Source organism: Hippoglossus hippoglossus, chromosome 20 (genome assembly GCF_009819705.1).
Source record: "Hippoglossus hippoglossus isolate fHipHip1 chromosome 20, fHipHip1.pri, whole genome shotgun sequence".
Classification (NCBI taxonomy): Eukaryota; Metazoa; Chordata; class Actinopteri; order Pleuronectiformes; family Pleuronectidae; genus Hippoglossus; species Hippoglossus hippoglossus.
In genome coordinates this window covers 11,685,222-11,704,711 of record NC_047170.1, presented here as the reverse complement: position 1 = coordinate 11,704,711, position 19,490 = coordinate 11,685,222, and the positions used below count along the sequence as shown (strand labels likewise).

Here is a 19,490-nt window from a genome sequence, read left to right as displayed (position 1 = left end):
AGGCATATTTTTAGGCCAGGAGGGGGGGGAGGCGCTGGGGTAGAGGCCGCGCCATTGAAAGCCGAGACGTAATTATGAAATGTAAGTTGGAATATTGTTTTTATTACAAAGCCAAACAAATGCGTCTCTGCCGCAGCTCACATCAAAGTTGTCTGTGCGACGACTAACCGCCAAGTGGAGGCTTTGTGCTCGGGGGGGCTTTAATGAAACACAAATGCTGCTTGTATGTGTGAGGGCAGCTGAAGTGTGAGGTCTACAAGTGTCACTGTGCGTGTTGGGGTTGAGTGTGTGTTGCTGCGCGGCTTTTTATCTTTGTGTCTGAGTATGTTGCTCACACATGTGGTGCGCTCTGTGTGTGTGTGTGTGAATGAACATTGCAAGGAGCAAGCATCCATCACTCAAAGACTATTAATTAGAGCCCAGTGTTATGTGGTGAGATGTCGCCACTGCTCATGAAAGAATGGAAAATTCACTCAGATGAGAAACAATAACTCAGGGCGCTCGAGTGAAACGCATTGGATCTGGTGTGGCAGATGATGAAGTGTGTACGTGTACTCCACGTGTGTGGGGTTGTGTGTCAGGTGAATCCACCCCAACGCGTCTGTCAACGCACAACATCCAAAGAAGGTGTATATTAAGTTATTCGTGGAGCCTGTGCGCTAATTATGACTTCGGCTCTTTCTCTGCAACCCCATGAAAAGCAGCAGAGAGCCAGTCAGTCCGTCGCTATCTAAACAACATTAAATTACATGGAAACTTGGAGAGAGAAGAGCACACAAACACTATCTGTGCACTCCGCTCCTTCCCCTGGCTTCACTGTGAGTGAGTGATTGCGGCACGGAATTCCTCCATCGCTCAGGCCTTTTGTTGGGATTGCATCGCTCGAATAGTTTCCATCGCCCCCCCCCCCCCCCCCTCCCCCAGTCGAAGCCCCGTTTTTTATTTATCTGCCATGTCTCATCGTTAGACAGGGGGAGCACGCATGGCCGCCCCGGTGCCCAGGGAGTGGAAATGTGACGGGGCTGACAAACGGGCGAGTGTGGACAGACGTTTGTTGTGTCTAGACGGAGGCCCGCGAGGCTGTCATGGTCTCGGGGTAAACCGGTCTCACGGGAGGCGCACGGTAAACTTACCGCGGTGGCATTGTGTGGGAGGCATGCTGGGCTCCATTGTGAAACCGGGAGAGTGTGCATTCAGTCATATGTTTAGGACTCGGGAGACGCAGAAGAAAAGAACACTTAGAGGTATCAGATTTTCTGTGTGTTCACTCGGTCTTGTTCAGTCACATGAATTTGAGCAAAGCAGCTCGGTGTATTTAGTCTTGGTTACATAATGTGTAATACTTGATTCAACATTACTAGTGCAGTGCCCCGTTCTAAACCTGTCTGCTAGGAATGGGCTGTTTGTTTGGCCTGCGGTGACGCTGGTTGCAGCTTTTCTTTCTGAAACTATAAAAGTGACCTGCAGTAATTGAGCCTCAGGAAGCAAAGACCGCAGGACTCAGTCCACAGAACCCTGGAGCCGCACCACCGCTGCTGCTGCACAAAGAGCTTTTCACCTGTTTATTCAAAGTTCACAGAGTCCCGGACTGGAGAAATCCGTTGTCGTTCCCGTCTTTGTGAAAACATGCTGTCGATGAGTCCTATCTGTCACATGTTTAATCATATGTAATGTACCGCATGTTCAAATCGCACAAAATTTGACACTGCACTTTCCTGGGCCCTTAACAATACACAAGTGTGAAGCCATTAAGATGAACGATTCTCGGGATACGTAGGTCACATACAGAAAGACAGAAATAAGTTATACGTATTAAAGTGGTGTTAACTAAATACAATTATATCTGACTTAGACACCTGAAAGGTTTTTGCTATGCCATTTTGAGTTGAGTTTTTAACAGGATTGGACAAACAAACCAAAATGAAACTCTTACAGAGGACAAGCTGTTTATACACGTTTACACTTGTATCTGTCACAAAAATGTAATTGTCTTGGCTAACAAAACAAATTTCTCCGGACATATTCAGGCCTGTAGTTGCCAGGGTAAAGTGAGAGAATCAGAATAGTTACTGAATGTGCAGTCATACAGTGACTATGAACAGCAGCAGAACACTGGGGTTGTAGTCTGAGGCATTTTACTTCAGGCTTTTCTGTTAACTCATCTGAATCCACAAACAAGTAAACACATGCAAACTCAGCCTCACTGGGAGCTACTCTTCCCTTTCAGCTTACGTCTGGGACTGTCAAAAATAATAAGGAAATAATGTTCTCCCTCGTGGAGCAATTTTCTGTTCAGCACCAAGTGTTGCGACTCCTTCCTAAGTGATTCAAAGTCTGCTCCATTTCATTCAGACACACACTAATCTGTTTTCTGAAAAGGATGCACTCCAGACAACAGCCTTTGTTTACCTCTGTGACCTTTTAAGTGTCTGAGATGAGCTCTTCCTTCCCTCAGACACTGAGGTCTTTCTCTCCATTATAGTGTCGTTTTCTCTCGACCAGAAGGAAGGGAGGCGAAAAAAGACGAAGTGGGAGTTGAGGTGACGAGCAGCTGTGCACACTGAGGTCATACTCTCTGTCAGCGTCAGAGCGGCTCACTGTTATTCTTATGGTGTCTCATGGACGCTGCAGCCTCACGAGTGAACGTTTCCAAATGTCAAGCCATGATTTGTGTCGCAGTCTGTGACCCAAGGAAAATCGGGTATGTCACATTCATCAGTCGCCAGAAGAAGAGGAAATGGTTAAAAAGGGTACGAGTGGGAATGGACGGAGGAGAAACGAGGAAGAGTTGAAGGCCGAAAACTTCAGCGGTTCCCACGACCAGCAAATTGCCCAGATCGCTGGTGGCTCTCTGGCCCCACCCCCTCCAACGCATACCGTGATGAATGGGACATTTAATATTGCCCTGCTTAAGGGTATTACTGGAATGTATCTGTCCCTCTTGAAACACTGAAACGACTCTCGTTCTCAGACAGTCTGGACACAAATTGGTGTCAGTATTCAAAATGTAAAAAGATCTAGCATATTGAATATATCGATTTAATTTAGATATTTTACTCTGACAGCTGTACAAAAGTACTTAATTCAAAGTGGTCAGTGGCCCCTACTCCCATCATTTGTAGAAAAATAATGCAGCACCAATTATTTTAGCTCCTTACATAGTTTTTACATATGAATATATTTTTTGTAATTGTATGTTCCAGATTAGTGTTTTGACCCATGTACTGTCGAGCTGTATCCCTACTTATTAACAAGATTAATTAGAACTACCTTAAATGAGGGAAACCATCTATGAGAAAAATGTATTTAACGTGTACTTTGACTTTTTAGTTTGGTCCATGTCCCATGCACTAACAACAAGGAGGTGTGATTTATGATCTATACTGAGTCCCAGATTAATGGACTAGATTGAAGCGCTGCATTTAGTCCTCTTGTCAAAATGATTTCCTGACACCTGAAGGAGACAGGTGAGATTCTTCTGGCTCTGCGCCACACTGATGGATGCAAGGGAGAAAGTTCTCATGAGCAAGTGTCATCCAATATAATCCAGGTGATTAGTCATGCATTCTCGTCTTTCAAGGTGTGAGGGCCTTTTTTTTGTTTTCTCCCCCAAACCTGGGCTCAGGTAACGTGATCCTAAAGTGAAAAGTATCAATGTTGGTTTCAGATAACCACGTGCGCACATGCATAGAAACACAGGCACGTACTGCATGTGCAGGAGCAGAAACAATGATAGCAAGAGGCCCGAATACACTGCATGTCCTGCAGGCGACCCACCTCACTGGCAGAGCTCCGGGATTCTTCTGGTCTGGTGGGAAGAATGGGGGGAGAACATATTGTTATGGTGACCAGTCAAAATGTTCTGTGTGATTAAGCATGTGTTGAAAAAGCTTGACTTAACCAGGGAAGACTCATCGTGTCATTCTCAATACAAAGAACTCGCTGCACTGTGTTCCATCTCCTGAGGATTCAAAACCAAAATGGTCTGGCTGATTCAGACTCCACTCTTTGATCGTCTGGAATATTTAACCAACTGTTGTTTTGCTGCAGAGAACACTGACTTCATAACCTTCTGATTCACTGCTCCTCATTCATAAATCTTCTTACCTCCGCCTGTTTTTATTGCTATTTGTCTGCCTGTCAGCAGGATTACGCAAAAAACTACTTCACAAATTGTCTTGAAACTTGGTGAAAGGGTAAAATACGAGCCAAGGAAGAAAGCTCTAACCTTTTGAACGGATTCAATTAAGGGGGTGGATCCAGTAATTCATTTTAAATTTAACGTGGTTGGGGGCTGTTTTTGGACATATTCGTGAATTTGTCAAGAAATGAAGCAGATCATTTCTTTATGGGAAAAAAATCTGTACTGTTGTAAAGCCTACGAACTGGTGAAATTTGGTGCAGATCCGGATAACGATCCAGATTTTGTGAATCTGGATCGTTACCTGAAAATATATTTTTGAGGCGATCCGTGTTCAGCCTTAGCAGAGGTATGTGCTCTCAGAAAAGGTGATAAAAGACCTGTGCACCTGTTAACTGTGCGTTCGTGTGTGAAAGCAGGAGTTCAGATCTCTGTCAGACGGTTAGGGTGAACAATATTGGCGTGTCTGATACATATGGAGTTCTTTAGGGTCTGAGGGAAGACTCTCACTGTGTGTGTGCTCTCGGGGACACAGGGGGAGATCAGAAGGAACCCAGCTTTCCAGTTCTCCGTCTCTCCCTCTCTCGCTGCTCATTTTTCTCGTCGACTTCACTGTTCTCCGTCTCCGTCCCCCTCAGCTTGTTAACGTGCCCTTCCTGTTTCTGTGCTGCCGCGATGTGCTGCTGTCATCGACTTGTCCCTCCCTGCAACAAAGAGTTTTGAGACCAAATCTGTGTTTTGATGGATGGATGTATGTATGCGTGTGAGGGATCACGGCAGCGTCGTTGAGCTCAGAGTGTTTATTTACCGTGACGTGCTTGTTTGCTCCTTTTGGCTCTCAGCAGACTGTCATCACTGGGCATCATATTGACATAAGGGAGAGACCAAAGTATGATTAATGACTTGTCCTTTCTCCGTCTTGTTTCTCTTCCTTTTCCCCTTTGGTTTCCTTTTTTCCCTCCTTGCGTCTCTTTGGCCCGCTCCCCCCCCCCAGAGGACCTGGATGACCTGAGGATGGAGGGCGTGACGGGCTTGGCTCCATCCGGCAGTAAATTCAGCCAGGGACGCAGCTCCTATCAGGTCGAACCGCAGGCCAAAGTTACACTCAACATTTGCTCTAGGTGTGCCAGGTAAATGTTTTGAACTTCTCTTGGCGAGTGAATGTTGTTTTTTATTCAAACAAACAAATAAGTAAAAGCTCACTGAAAAATTCTCGAGTCAGTACAAGGATTTAGGAAGAGTTATATCTGTCAAGCAAATAATTTAGAGAGAGAAAGATAGATAGATACTTTATTGATCCCTGGAGGGAAATTAAATAAAAATTGTAGTTTGATATTTTTGGTAATAAATATATACTTTCCTAGTTGCAGGGAGTTTGATGCTCCTGTTATGTCTGTCTGGCAAATATCGGACTGTTTTTAGAGCGGCAACGAAGAGGTGCTTTCCTTCTAACATCCTACCTCATTCTTACCAGGGTCATGACACCTCCCTCACCCTTCACTCCCCCTCTCCCTCTCTCTGCATTTGTATCCGAGATACCTCGACATCCAAAACAGGGAATAATATCATATCTGAAGACTATCTGGTGTTGCTTGTTTTCACAAATCTGCTCTAGCGTGGATATAATCATCTCCATTGTCACCCTTTCTCTCTCTATCACTGTTTTTTCTCTCCTGACACATTTCCTGTCCTGCTCCTCAGTCCACGGCATCAGTGTAGCGCTCTCATCTCGGTGTGTTGGGTGTGATACCACACAGGCAGGTGTGGGCAGGAGTCTTCCCTGATGCCAGTCACAGATAAACGGGGTATCTTGGTTTGAGACGCCAGGCACAAATCTGCCTGCACAGCCTCCTCTGTTTGGGCTTTGGAATTTGTTTGTTTCCTTCTCTCCTTTCATTCACACTGCTTATCAGTTTCGTTCCATGCGTGGGCTGTGGGATGTTGTCGGAGATCCTGCAGGAGGATGAATCCTATCGCTGAATTTCTTGCTCGCAGTTTAGCGGGTGGATGTTTTTAAGCAAATAGTTTATACTTCTGGGTTATCACTGAGTTTTTCTGGTTGGATCAGTGGCGAAGCAAAGCAGCATCTGTATCTGGAGTCCTTCTTGGCTCTTGTGCCGGGTGCTTATTATTTATTTTTTTCCAGACTAAAATGTCAGACATCTGTTCTCCTTCTCGGTCTTCCTCGCTCCTTCTGGTTCAAGCCAAATTCTTGCTTCGTCCTCTTTAACCTGACCACCAAATCCTTCCCAAGCTTCTCTGGCAAAGGAGTCTTGGTCTTTCATAGTCATATTTTGGTGTAAGGGTCATAAACCGATCAGTAAGCTGGAAAAGTGTTGCACAAATGGTATGCCTTTTGTGCTTTTGTGGAGAGGAAGAATTTTGAAATCAGGGCAGGAGTTCTTAACACACACACACACACACACACACACACACACACACACACACACACACACACACGCATGCACGTTCTCTCACGTATGCACACAGTGTTGTTAAAGAAGACAGTGTGGGCAGAGGTCAGGTGAGAAGCCCTAACAGAGGCTTTATGTACATTAACACTGTCTTGATGGGATTTCCCAGAAACACCTTTCAAACTTAACTCAATAAGGGACCAACCTTCAAACTTACTCCTCAGAGGACAAACGTGTGTAACAGTAAATGCCCCTTGTGCTTCACACATGTGAACAATGCTACTGTGGAGATGTGACCTTACACTCAAGATAAAACTTCAACTAATGTTTAAAGTTAATTTGGTTTAAAATAAAAGGCTCTGAGTGGTTTCTTTCCGGCACATAACTCTCACAAAGATAGTAGAGGGTTGCTTGGACAAGAATTCCTCACATACCCACCACCCCTCCAGCAGACTCATTAGAATTCAGCTTCTCCGGTGTGGTCCGTCGTTCTGTGTATCACACTTTGGTTTGGATAGCACGAGCACTGTGATTTCAATTCAAAGTCAATCAAGACCAAGCCACTGGGAGCTGATTGTATCCATTCCCATTGCAGACATAAGCCAGATATTAGCGAGTGTGAGTGTTTTTTTTAGAGGTGAAAGAGGCTTTGCACTTCACTGACACAGATATCGCTCAGATAAAACAGTTTTATGAAGAAAACATTTTTCTAGGATTACTGTAGGGAATATTTTCATTTGTCATATATGTCTGTATATGGTTTTACGACCCTTTTCTTTTTGAACTCGCTCAGCCTGTCTTGAAACTCACCCCATCCTTCTTAGTCACCTTTCTCAGCCTTCGCCCTTTTGCTTCCCTTCTGTCCAGACACTGTCCACACCCCCGACAGTCCAGTCTGCCTGTGTGGCTCCTAACGAGCAGTGGCAGGTCAGGAAACGCGCTGCTTCCTCTGGCTCTCAACTGGTTGGTGGAAGTGTAAAGTGCCATGTGGCCTGTCTGTTGTGGCCATGTCTCTGTCTCTGGGGTTATAGCTGTGGTCACACCGGCATTTCATCCACCTCCTTCATGCACTCGATCGGTTATTTTAATGGCTACGTGCCTCTGCCACAAAACCCTCCTGTGAGCAAACACATCCCAGATCTCGGGCATGGTCCGCAGTTGGAGGAGCAGTCTCGAGGAAATGGATAGATCTCCACAAACCTCTTTCGGGGCATGTAGTTCTCATTAAATTAATTGCTTTCATATCCGGAATGTGCTGCGGAGATGGCAGTCAGGACATGAGCTATGATCAGGTTTTGTTCAGCGGATGGTAAGGCCTTGATAGTCATCTTGGGTAGCGTTTAATGGTCTTATAAAGGCGATTAAAGAGCGGGAAAAGACTCGGAAAGGGATGTGTAAAGAAGAAAAGAAATAGAATACACAAAAAACTCTTCCGCTTTTACCGTCTTCGTAGAGTTAGAAACCAAGAGGCCCTGCGGCTGTGACGGAATGTAGCCGCACCGTAGAAGCGCGTGGATTGCTTTCCTTTGTCTTCACCTAATGGCTGTGCCGATGACATGGAAATAACATGCAGCGAAAGAATTTGGAACTAAAATTGCTGTGTAATTACAGTAATATGTGGTATGATTTATAGTCTTTTAAAATATGCTTTAGAAAAATAAATGCTGGTTTAATTACATAGTGTTGATAAAAGAGTGTGAAATACTTTGCTGAAGGGTGCAACGTTCTTTATCTTCCCGCTGAAATTGCATTTCAATCACTGTTTGTCTTTCATCCACTGTATTCTTTTTCCTGTCTACGGGAAACCCAAATCTTTTAGTACCTTAAGGAGGCGGCCAAATCTCCCAGACCAGCTTCCATTTCAGTCCAAACAGATATCTCAAAAAACCGCTTGGAACACATTATGATAACTGAATGATTTAAAGAGAATGTTTGGGCCAATTTTTTCCCATTTTTGCTTTTTCAGCAAGTAGAGGGAAGCTGCGTCTGACAGAAGTGAGCCGTGCATAGTTTTATGTCTGTAAGTGCATTAATATGGTTTCATGCAAAGGAAAGTGCAGACGCAGCGATGAAAGAAACTGACCCCCATGTTCCGTCTTTCTTGGTGCTGTCTCAGATCTTGCAGAAGAAGAGATTAACTCCCTAAACACTTCCTCTTTGTCTCATCACCTCAGGCCGATAGCGATGTGCTTGTCTTTTTGTAATCTGTCGTTCAGTTTCCAAACATGCATTGCAGTGTTGTGGCTAAAATGCCGATTTGAGAGCCGATTTGAATGTTGCCCATGTGCACACTTGTGTATACAGTGTGTGTTACGTGTTGTTTCTAGGTTGCAGGGGGACAGTCTATCGGACAGCAGATCTGAAGAGGAGCACAGGACTCGCATATCTGAACAAGCTGTACCTGACATCTCCTGTAAGTTGCGTAACAGTTCAAATGTTTTATTCTTTACCTCTTTTTAACATTTCTGTGGTCTCATGCTTCTGTTTTGTCCTTTTTACTTGTTTATGTGCATTTTCTGGAGCAGCTCCATTGCCCGGTATGGACACGGTGGCGGGACGGTTGCAGGAATGCGAGGCCGCGTCTCAAGTATCAGGCTCTGTAAGTGTCCTCCCTACATCCATCACCAAACAATTAAGATCACTATACAGCCATCACTTACCACGTCACCCTCTCCTCCACGGCCTCTATTGTCTGAGAGGCAGCGAAAACCACCTCAAGCTTCTCGTTAATAGGACAAAACTGATCCGTCTTTACGTGGCCATTTCAGCTTTCGGGCATTTCAGCTTACACAACACTCGGTAGCGCTGAACAATTGATACCCCAATCAGAAATCTCCCTATATCACTTTGCGTACCTCTAAGGGCACTCGTGTGGAGTCTGAAAGGAGTAAATGAAAAGAATATCTCGTGACACAGTGACAATCGAGGCTGATTTAGAAGTTTTGTACAATAGAGCTAAATATTTGTGGGTTATAGGAGAACGCACGGTTGCGTTCAATAGGTGGCCTGCGTGATAACCTCACATGCTCGAGGGAAGAAATCCACAGGGAGCTTAACGTGGCACACACCAGACTCAGACACAGACAAACACTCACATGCTGTTAATAAAGCGGTCAGCTAAGACGCCTGTACCGTTGTATAATTATCCCCCAGCAAAAAAATAAAAGCCAATACTTTTTTCTTCATTTTTTATAATTGCCCAATCTAAGTGTTAGACAGGGCTTTTTTACAGCATTTTAAAAAGAAAGAAAGAAAGGGGTTTGGAGCCGCGGCACTGCTCCGTGTGTGGAGCAGATGCAGAGAGACTCCAGACTAACTGGGAGCAGACTTTCACACACTGACGGACTCGTTGAATCAAAGCCTGTCGATGAAAGTCTGACGGCGTAGACCAAATGCATTCAAGACTCCGTCCAGGAATTAGAGAAACTGTGCACCTCATAACTTCAAATTACATATTTTGTTCTAACTTTCCCATTTGTTTGACACAAGCTTTTTGATAAATGCCTATTAAAATGGTTTATGTGAAAAAGCCTTGGCATAGATTGAATAATATTAAATCCATTTTTTCTTTCTGAGAAAATCCAGCAAACTAATTTAGCTTTTAACACTTCTATCTGTTTACAGCTAACCCTCACATCCATGTGGAGCCTCTATTTTAGCTGTTTATACCAGGGCACTAACCACTTCATCTCTGCCCTTACACTCCGTCTCCATAGGTTAAGCCCTGGCTGGCACACTTAAGAACAAAGTACTAATACGTCCCATATGAAAACCCCAAGTGCAAACGTCTCCTGTCACCTTACTGTAGCCAATCTGCTTGTTTTGTCTTTACTTGCTTAGGCTGGGCGCTCTTTGAAAAGAAACTGCAATTTGTAATAGCTTGTTAGTTTAATAGGTCCTTCAGGGGCTTGTGGGTCACAAGGAAAAAACCAACGTTTGAAGTCGTACAGTCCGAAATAAATCTGTAGCAGATTGTTTCCTTTTTTTTAAATCAACTAAATATAACTTTGGCTGCCATTTGTGTATAGATAACCTGTATTTAAAATGAGACAGTTTTCCTTGCATTGCTAGACAAGTGCCCAATTAGTCCCTCACTGGTTTGAGAAGAATACATGCAACAATTTCTAGGTTAAAAAGTTTGAAGTGGTATTTCATTATTATCCCATTTCATCATGTGCGGCTGTCCGTACATGAAGTATGGCCCAGGTTTGGGCTGTAAAGGTTTGGTGTTGTTGGAAAGTAAACACTGTTAATGGTTATCATGATTAGTCCGACAGGCCCCCTGCCTCTGGCAGCTCCTTCAGGTGATAATTGCCTCATAAAGACAAATACTTTCCTAAAGCAATCACCAAGCAAATTCACTAAGAAATTCTCCGACACTTCTCTTTGTAAGTGTTAAGTGATCAAATTTAGTCTTTATGGGTGCTGCCATCATAAACTCTGCCCCGGTAAACTTTGTTTGTATGGTAGAAATACATGTACGATAATTAGCGCGATGCAATGTGTATGATACAAGACAGAGCCATTGTGGTGGTTTATTTTTGTTTCCAGGGGCAATTTGGCAGAATGTGAACCGATACACTGTACGACTTTTTATATTTGGCAACATACTGCTCCCCACACCTCCAAAGTCATGCATGCATGGTTATCCTCCAACAGATCTCTGTGATTTAAAGTATAGGTAGCTATAGTGCGGTTTTCTCTGCAAAGCTTATAGGTTGTTGAGGGTTTATAGATTTGTTTAAGTAACCCTCTGTGTGCTGTGGCCTTAATCGGTGTCAATAAACAATGAAAATTCACATTTAATATTTAATGTTATCCCAAAGGATAAATTTGAAAGGGGGTTGGTAAATGTTGTGTGATCCGAAGCAAACATCAACCGATTGTAAAACATGATCGTTGATGAAGAGTCTTTGAGCCTGAACTTTCGCTTCAACATTACATTCTAGCTGCTATTTGACTCTAATTGAATAATATGATTTCCTTTCATTTGCCATTTTCCTAGTTTTTACCCCTTTCTACTTTCTTCTTGGACCAACTGCTGAACAACTTTCTCTGTTTTTCTTCTGGTTGAGTTGAGGCAGCCTGTGATACAACCTATCTTTAAAATGCCTGAATAAACACTAACTGTGTTATTGTCAATATCCTGTTTGCTTTCGCCTGTGGTTTGGGCGACTCAGTGTTTGAATCCATGGGCTGGTGAGCTCCGTATATAGTTCATAAAATCCACTAGGTGTTTCGGCAGTCAGCCAAAACAACAGGAACTCATTAAAAGTTGAGTGTTACCCCTCAAGTCCCCTCGTCACCATTGCAAGCGGAAGGATCGCGGTCATTCAGAAAAATACTGTATCTTACAGTTGAGTTTAGTGGATAAATCTATCGGAGGATTTTAATTTTAGATGTCGATTTTGAAATGTCTAAGTTGTTCTTAGCCTTCACTCTTCTCTTTGTAAACCATTTGAGTAAATACCTAATGCGTGTCTACCTTGTGAACAGGTTTCAAACAAGAAATGAAACTGTTGATAGTGTCCCATGCTCATGTGCGATGAAGAGAGAAGATTTCCTCACATGTTTTGAGGTAATCTGTAACATCAGAGACTTTGTTGTTTGGTCGTCATAATAATAACACACATTTTTACAATACTCAATGTTCTACATCACACATGTGCACATCAAATCCTGATGCCAGCAACATCCCTTCTGCCAGGATCGTCTCTTTTTTCACTCGGTTATGAACTTGTTCTCCACCTGATTAGAAACCTACTGTGCTTTTGTGTAAACTGAACTATGTAATCTGACTCTCCTAAAGTAAAGCTGCAGCCCTCCAGATTTCTTTAAAATACCGTAACACTTGTTAGTGTAATTCTGTTACAGTCCTTCTCTTTGCTTGAGGATGCAATATGAGTCGTGTTACCTTTTCCAAGGCAGAAGTTATTGATAAGATCGTTGCTGCAACCTCGATCCTTTAGAGACTGGAAAAGGTTCACGGTGAAGCTCGAGCAAAGGTGAAAGGATTTGTTTTTTTTAAAAACAATTTTTAATGAAATCCATGATGCACAAACATTATTGTAACAGAGCATATATCATGAACAGGAACAAATGTCCCCATTTTCTGTCAAATTGCTCAGTTTGAAGCCCAAATATTGAAAAATGAGAGGCTTCCTCGTGTGTGTGTGTGTGTGTGTGTGTGTGTGTGTGTGTGTGTGTGTGTGTGTATTAGTCCCTTTGCTATCCTCGCCTGACCACAACAAGAGAGAGTCCATCAATCGTGCTTTGCGAAGCCAGTAAACCCCCCCCCCAACCCAGCCCGTCCATGTTTGAGGTCTGTGACTGCATGCACATACCCTCAACAGTTCGTGTTGTGTGGAGGGCCACGTTGGACCGAACCCCAGATTGTGGTGATTATTACTGGTGACCACACACGTATAGCTGCACACATGCAGGCTATAAAATATTTAACTCTAGACTTCCATCCTCGCTCTCGCTGTCCCGTTTGCTCTCAACATGGAATCAATTTTGCGCGAAACAAGATCCATGTTTGTTAGTCGGGCAGAAGCATCACCAGAGGGTTTTTCCCCCTTTCTCTCTTTTAGCTCTTTTAGCTCCGTCATACTGGGAGGAAGATAATACAACTTGGGTTTTCCGCTGCTGACATTAATGCATTCATAAGTCATTGCAAAATCACCGGCTCTCTTTATTTTGGAGAGTAACAGGCGATCACTCTCATCTCTTTGTCTGTGCAGATTACGGAATGCAACCATTGACATAAAGGTTTAGTGCTCGTGTCATGTGTTGTTTCAGATTGCTGCTTCAAATTGTGGTGGAGGGAAGTCACTTTTCATCACGTCATTGTATCTCGTCAGGGTCTAATCAAGTCCATTTTCACTTTTTTTCCTGCCCCCATCTACCGCATAGAGCCTATGATTATACCACCATGGTAGGCTGCACATGTTGACATCTTCCAGGTGACTTTGTAAATACGTATGACTTCACCAAACACCAGACTTCTCACCGAACAAGTCACATTTTGATCGTAATGTCGATGTTTATTTATTGATGGTATCTGGGGAAGTGAATTGCGAGCAGACCCGGTGTATCCTGTTTGTTTACCCAGCTACGAGGACTGTACAGTACCACCTGCGGCCTCCAGGATATATGGTCTTGATTACGGTGTAGTCTTTCCTTTAGTGGACAGAGGAGCTTGAGGGCAGAAGCAATGCAAATACTGCACTGTGGATGCTGCTGATAAGGGTAAATCCACATACAGCATAGGGGTTTAATAAGGACACAGCAATATATCGTCATCTGGACTCGAGATGCTCTTATTGATATGCGGATGATAATAAATATTTATATTTAGTTATATATATACGATAGTTTGCCAGTTTATGGCTATTTTACATTGGAATGATGGTACATGTGGACATTGACATGATACAGTGTGTTTGTTAAAGAATAAAAAGACACTAAGATATGACTTAATGGACTGTACTCTTTTTAGTTGGACAGAGATCACAATGTATCGTTCTATGATTGTCTTGCAATTTATCGATTATCACAGAATTGCTGTATCAGCAATACACTAACTGGTCTTAAGAAGTACAAGGCATCACAATAAACTGGACCATAAACAGAATTAAACTAGATATGGATTCCCCAATAAAATGACTAATAAAGCATAACTTTATCTATGTTAACTTGCACTATAAACTTATATTACTATTATATTGTACAATAAAGATTATTCCCATGCATCTGTTGGTGGCCTTGTTTGCCAGCGCTGAGAAGACCCAGAGCTGGAGGAGGACAAGATGAAGTCATGCTATTGGATTTGGGGATACCACCAAAGAGAGAGAAATAAAGTTGGGGAGGGGCTTTAGTTGTAATGTTCAACCCGCCATGCTGCTTTATGAGGGCTGTAATTAAGGACTGGCTTGCGGCGGTGTGGTTCTGCTGCCACAGAACGCCTCATGTATCTGACACACAGAGTTCAGTGCAGTAGACCCTGGGAATCAACTTCTGCCATTTATCAGAGGATCGTTGCTTCACTCGTTTTCCACCTCCTCTTTGGAAATATTTCCAAAGTCCATGTCGAATCTCGAAAATCATAAACTGAGTTGCCTGTTCTATCCCAGGTTTGTCTTTAAATATTTTTTGGAAGACTGCAGTGTATGTATATCACCGATCTCCCACAGCCTTCCCCTGTGTCAGCACTCTGTCAAGTCCGCTCTCTCATTAATCGCTTAGCACATCAAATGATGTAAGTGCTGGCATCAGAAGTATCATAACTTATCTAGTGTAAACCGAACTTGCACGAGGTGGAGTTGCGTCTGACAGATTTTATTTCTCACCTGTGCCTGGAGCCCATGTGCTCTCGACCCATTGGCTTAACAGATCATCTGCCCACTTGTGTCCCATCGCGGGAATAAATAGGAGGATTAAATGTGCTGCCAATTCAGGACTTGGCAAACCCTGGGCTAACGGGTCCTCTTCCAAATCATACACATGGTCAGGAAGAGCTAGGAGCGAAACAGGCCAGAGCAGCCACTGATAATGATCCTATCTGCCCTTTTTAGAGTTTTCTTTAACTAGTGCAGTGCTCATTCTAATCCTGCCTGTTGGGAATGGGCTGTTTGTTTGCCCTGTGGTGATGCTGGTTGCTGCTGTCTTTCAGAAACTATAAAAGTGACCTGCAGTAATTGAGCCGTGGCTGCAGGACTCAGTCCACAGAACCCAGAAGCTGCACCTCCGCTGCTGCACAATGTTCACCTGGTGATTCAAAGTTCAGTGAAGCTCGACTCACTTCACAGAACCCAGAACTGGAGAATCTGTAAATGCACTGTTGTGATGATCAAAAATGTCTCTTACTTTGATGAGTCCCAATCCACCTCTGCAACAGGTTGCCTGTTTATTCAAATTTTATTGATACTGAACGTGTCCAATGTCCAAATTCGACACTGTACTTTCTTGGGCCCTTAACAATACACATGCCAAGTGTGAAGCGGATGAGATGAAATCCAGAAATGCGTTCCACACACAGACAGTCAGATTGATTCTCTGCACTTTGGAAGCGATCCAAAACGTATTGTAACTACTAGATTCCTTAACTACTGCTGCCAGGGTCTTCTCCAACAGACTAGTGTTCACACAAGCCTCTATAGATATACTTAAAGTGATATAAAAGTCTCCTGAACCACTACTGAAAGTCTCACGCCCCACATTCACCAAACAGAGCGCACTGCACCCTCCGAGCTTTCATCTACACTTGTTGTGGTTTCCAGTGTTTTTCTAAAGCCCATAAAAATCATAATTGCCTCTTTTTTTCCAGGAGATATGGCTCAGATATTTCCAGCAATGGCTGAAAATTGTATTAAGAGTTAATTGAAGGGTCGCCCCTCTAATGTGACTTTCTCCCTCTCTTCTTTGTGCCTTTGCTAACTAGCGTCAGGCTGTCTGGGAGGCTGATCTGAAGGCTGTGAGAGGTGGGACCTCTGTCGGGCAGACGGGCCCGCTACTGGGAGACGCCCTCTTTTCCAAGGAGCTGGAGAACATGGGCAAACAGCTCGCTGGTACGCAGCTATGTGTACATGTGTGTGTTTAATGTGTGTGTGTCTGTGTGGAACGCATGTGTGTGGTCTGCCTTTAGTGTCTGTGTGAGTTTGTGTATGTATTGGTGGCTTTAATGATGAATTATAAGTCAAATACTTTGGAATGTACACACACACACACACACACACACACACACACACACACACACACACACACACACACACACACACACACATTGAACTTCAGACTTATGTAATAGAAAGGGGTTTAGTGAGTACTTATGAGGTGGGGGAGGGGGAGAAATCAGTTTAATTAAAAAGAGATTTCCCCACTAAATGTGTCAGAGGAAATTTGAAAACTGATTGAAATAACTTCATTTTCCACATTGCAGAATATCTTCTCAGCTGCAGCTTTGTCATGTTTACGTCATGCGCTGCCGAGTCATTTGGAAGTGATCGAAGCCGGAGATTTTAACTGACACATTGGAATTTGTGCAGCACTTCGGAAATCGTTATTCTTAATGAAGTTCGAGTCTCATCTTTGATACATGGGACGTCAGGGCGACTCACAGGCTGCTTTTGTTGTCGGAATGATCAAATATATATTTGCTTGTGAATCAGATGAAAGAACGGGAACGGGGGCCAGAGGGAACGACGCCATTCACCATCATATGTCAGCCACTTGTTTGTTAATGCGTGTCCTCCCACTCTGTTTGACAGTGTCACTGTGTGTTAAAGAGCTTGTATGTGTCTTCACATACCAGACTTATTTGAAGCATATTCGTCCCGCTCGGTGAACCGAACACTGTCGCCCGGCGGTGGTCCCAGCTGCAGTGAACTTCTCAGCTCATCAGGACTGAATAAACTGGTGCTTAGGAGGCACTAAAACTATTTATGTTAATAACAACCTAACAATCCCCCCCCCCCCCCCCCCCCAGAGGTCCTCAAATGGCACTGATTGTTTTATACTGAGTTACTGAATATTCAGGCTGCGTGCTCCCACCAGGCAACAAGCTAATTCAACTCTTTCAAGCCTTTTATTAGCTGCTCAAACTTTCCATGTTTGGAGCCAGAGCCTCACTCTTCATCTTGCATCATGAGCCCAATAATGTGCTTGTGCAATCCCCCGCTTAATCGCCCTTTAGTGATGCAATAAATCTAATTATATTTTTAAAACAATATTAATATACATAGTACTGCGAAGTTCATTGGTTATTGAAGAGTTAGAAAGATATAATGTGGAACAATTCTTCATTAAAAGGTCTAAAAACGTGTTCTGACATTAACAAAATGTTTCTTACAATCTTCAACCCCCAATTTTGTCAAGTTATTTAATTAATTTAGTTAATTGCGTCATATCCACCTCACCCGCGGCTTTGCCCGCCTCTGCTATAACTTCTCAAGCAAATGAAGTATTAGGAAGGAAATGCACACAGCTAGCCTCCTGCCATGGTTTGTATCGGTCACTCGTAATAGGTCACGATGATTAATCGCCGTTCGCTGCATAAAGTAAATAAAATGTGATAAATAGAACATGGTTTCCGCCTGAGATTGATCTTCATCGGCAATGGTGCAGAAGACGATGATAACTCCCATGATCCCACGCTGCTTCACGACGTCATCAACCTTTTGTGATTGTTTGGATTGAAAGTATTCTTCTGGCCAAAGTTACATATTGTACTATCTAAGTGCAGTTTAATTCAAGTTTTACTAAAGGGTGGGTTTATTTTTTAAATGTACGCCATTGCTCATACAATACAATGGTTTTGTAAATATGAAGAAATGCCAAATACAAGAACATGTCATAGTGCTCGATGCATCAGCGTTGAATAAAGAGAACAAGCGTAGCATTGCCAGCTTTCGATTTTTTGGCACTTTTCAAAGCTACAGATATATTTTTGGCCCCGACTCAAAAAGTATTTAGTTCAGTCCCCAGTCTTAGTTACACCGTATTAAAAATGAGCACTTCTGCCCATTTTTGTACTAATCCAAAGACAATGGCTGCTTTATAATGTATTCAGGCAAGCTGTGTATTGAAACATCATAAGCCTGAAAATGAAACCCAGAGAAATGATAGGACATTTGTATGTTTTCAGTGAAGGAAACTAGTAAAGTTAACACAAGACCTGAATGGTTGTATAGCGTGCCGTGGCCCTGTACGCTCTTACCATGTGCAACTGCTGTTTGATCAAAGAGTTTAATAGATTAGATCTGTTTCCATTTCTTCTTGTCTCCTTCTCTCTGTCTCATTTTCTCCCCGCTTCTCTTTTTTCCCCCCTCTTCTTATTACTGAATGACTGGATCAAAATTTATCAAAAAGATTTCTACCATATGGATTTGGATGGTCCCCCTTTGATGTGTAGGAGCTGTCATTATACATCAGTGTCTGCGAGACGACTTGTAATATTTCTGTATCAAACGCAGTCAACTGCACAGGATTTCAAAATAAGGCTGCTCCTGATCGGTCACTCCTCGATGCCAGGAAGTCGAGGGAAAGCACTCGGTTTACAATAAAATCCCGAGTGGAGCCATTTATGGAAGACCGACAGATTTTCACAACGCTGACATGTAGTGTTTATCATTCTACTGGTAAATAACTTGAGATTAAAATGTCAACTTTATGGGGGCAGATTACTAATGAACATGTCCTGTTTACAATATAATAATAACACCAGTCACAGTGGGGACGGTGTGTGTGCGGTTAAGGGCTTAAACTGGGAAATCATTGAAGTACTTAGCCCTTATGTAGAAGGCCTTATGGTCATGATCTAGCTTTTTATCAACCTAATAACAAAGTGGGTTTATGGTTTCTACCACAACGTCTTCTGCAGTCCTGTCACCTCCGTGCGCTGATGTCATGACATGCCCCGTACACCACAGAGAGTTCATTTTCTGTACTGACAGAGCAAGGCCAACGTGTGACCTAAACCTCTGTTATTATCCAGAGAAGTGACATGTGTACAATGCTAAAGCAACACAGACGCATGCAGGTTATTGAACATAGGCTCTGCAGTGTGCTGTATGTGCTCTGCAGTGTATCTCACTGTAAAGGTCACCCTGCCTACAACGAGAGCTGATTGAGCACAGGAACAGCAATCTAATTATGCATGTCAGAGAATTAAATGTATTTGATCCCCGAAGGATGCTATACAAAATAGTCTGGAATACATTTCAACCCAGTAATGTCCCAAAGCTGCATTTAGAGTAGTACAGTTTGAATACTGAGTGGATATTTGTCAGTGAACTGGAGCATGTGTTTCATTTTTGCCTGGAAAAATGTTGTTTGTGTCGCAGGTAAGCACCGCTCGCACAAAAACAAGGGGAAGTCAAGGTTTGTGAAACACTTGTCACGCTCCCTTTTGTTGTTTATTTAACGTCACATAAATA

At 43.1% G+C, this 19,490-nt stretch overlaps 1 protein-coding gene across 3 annotated transcripts in view; it reads left to right on the top strand.

The window, feature by feature from the left end:
• Positions 1-19,490, top strand: part of c20h8orf34 (chromosome 20 C8orf34 homolog) — a 54,403-nt gene that overhangs the window by 27,399 nt on the left and 7,514 nt on the right. For all 3 annotated transcript variants that reach the window (XR_004612354.1, XM_034572702.1, XM_034572703.1), the window contains exons 8-11: positions 5,136-5,271; positions 8,883-8,968; positions 9,081-9,154; positions 15,998-16,124. Coding sequence is in view for 2 of the 3 variants with exons in the window: in XM_034572702.1 (XP_034428593.1) it covers positions 5,136-5,271; positions 8,883-8,968; positions 9,081-9,154; positions 15,998-16,124 (423 nt within the window). In the remaining variant the exon portion in view is untranslated. The remainder of the gene's footprint in view (positions 1-5,135; positions 5,272-8,882; positions 8,969-9,080; positions 9,155-15,997; positions 16,125-19,490) is intronic.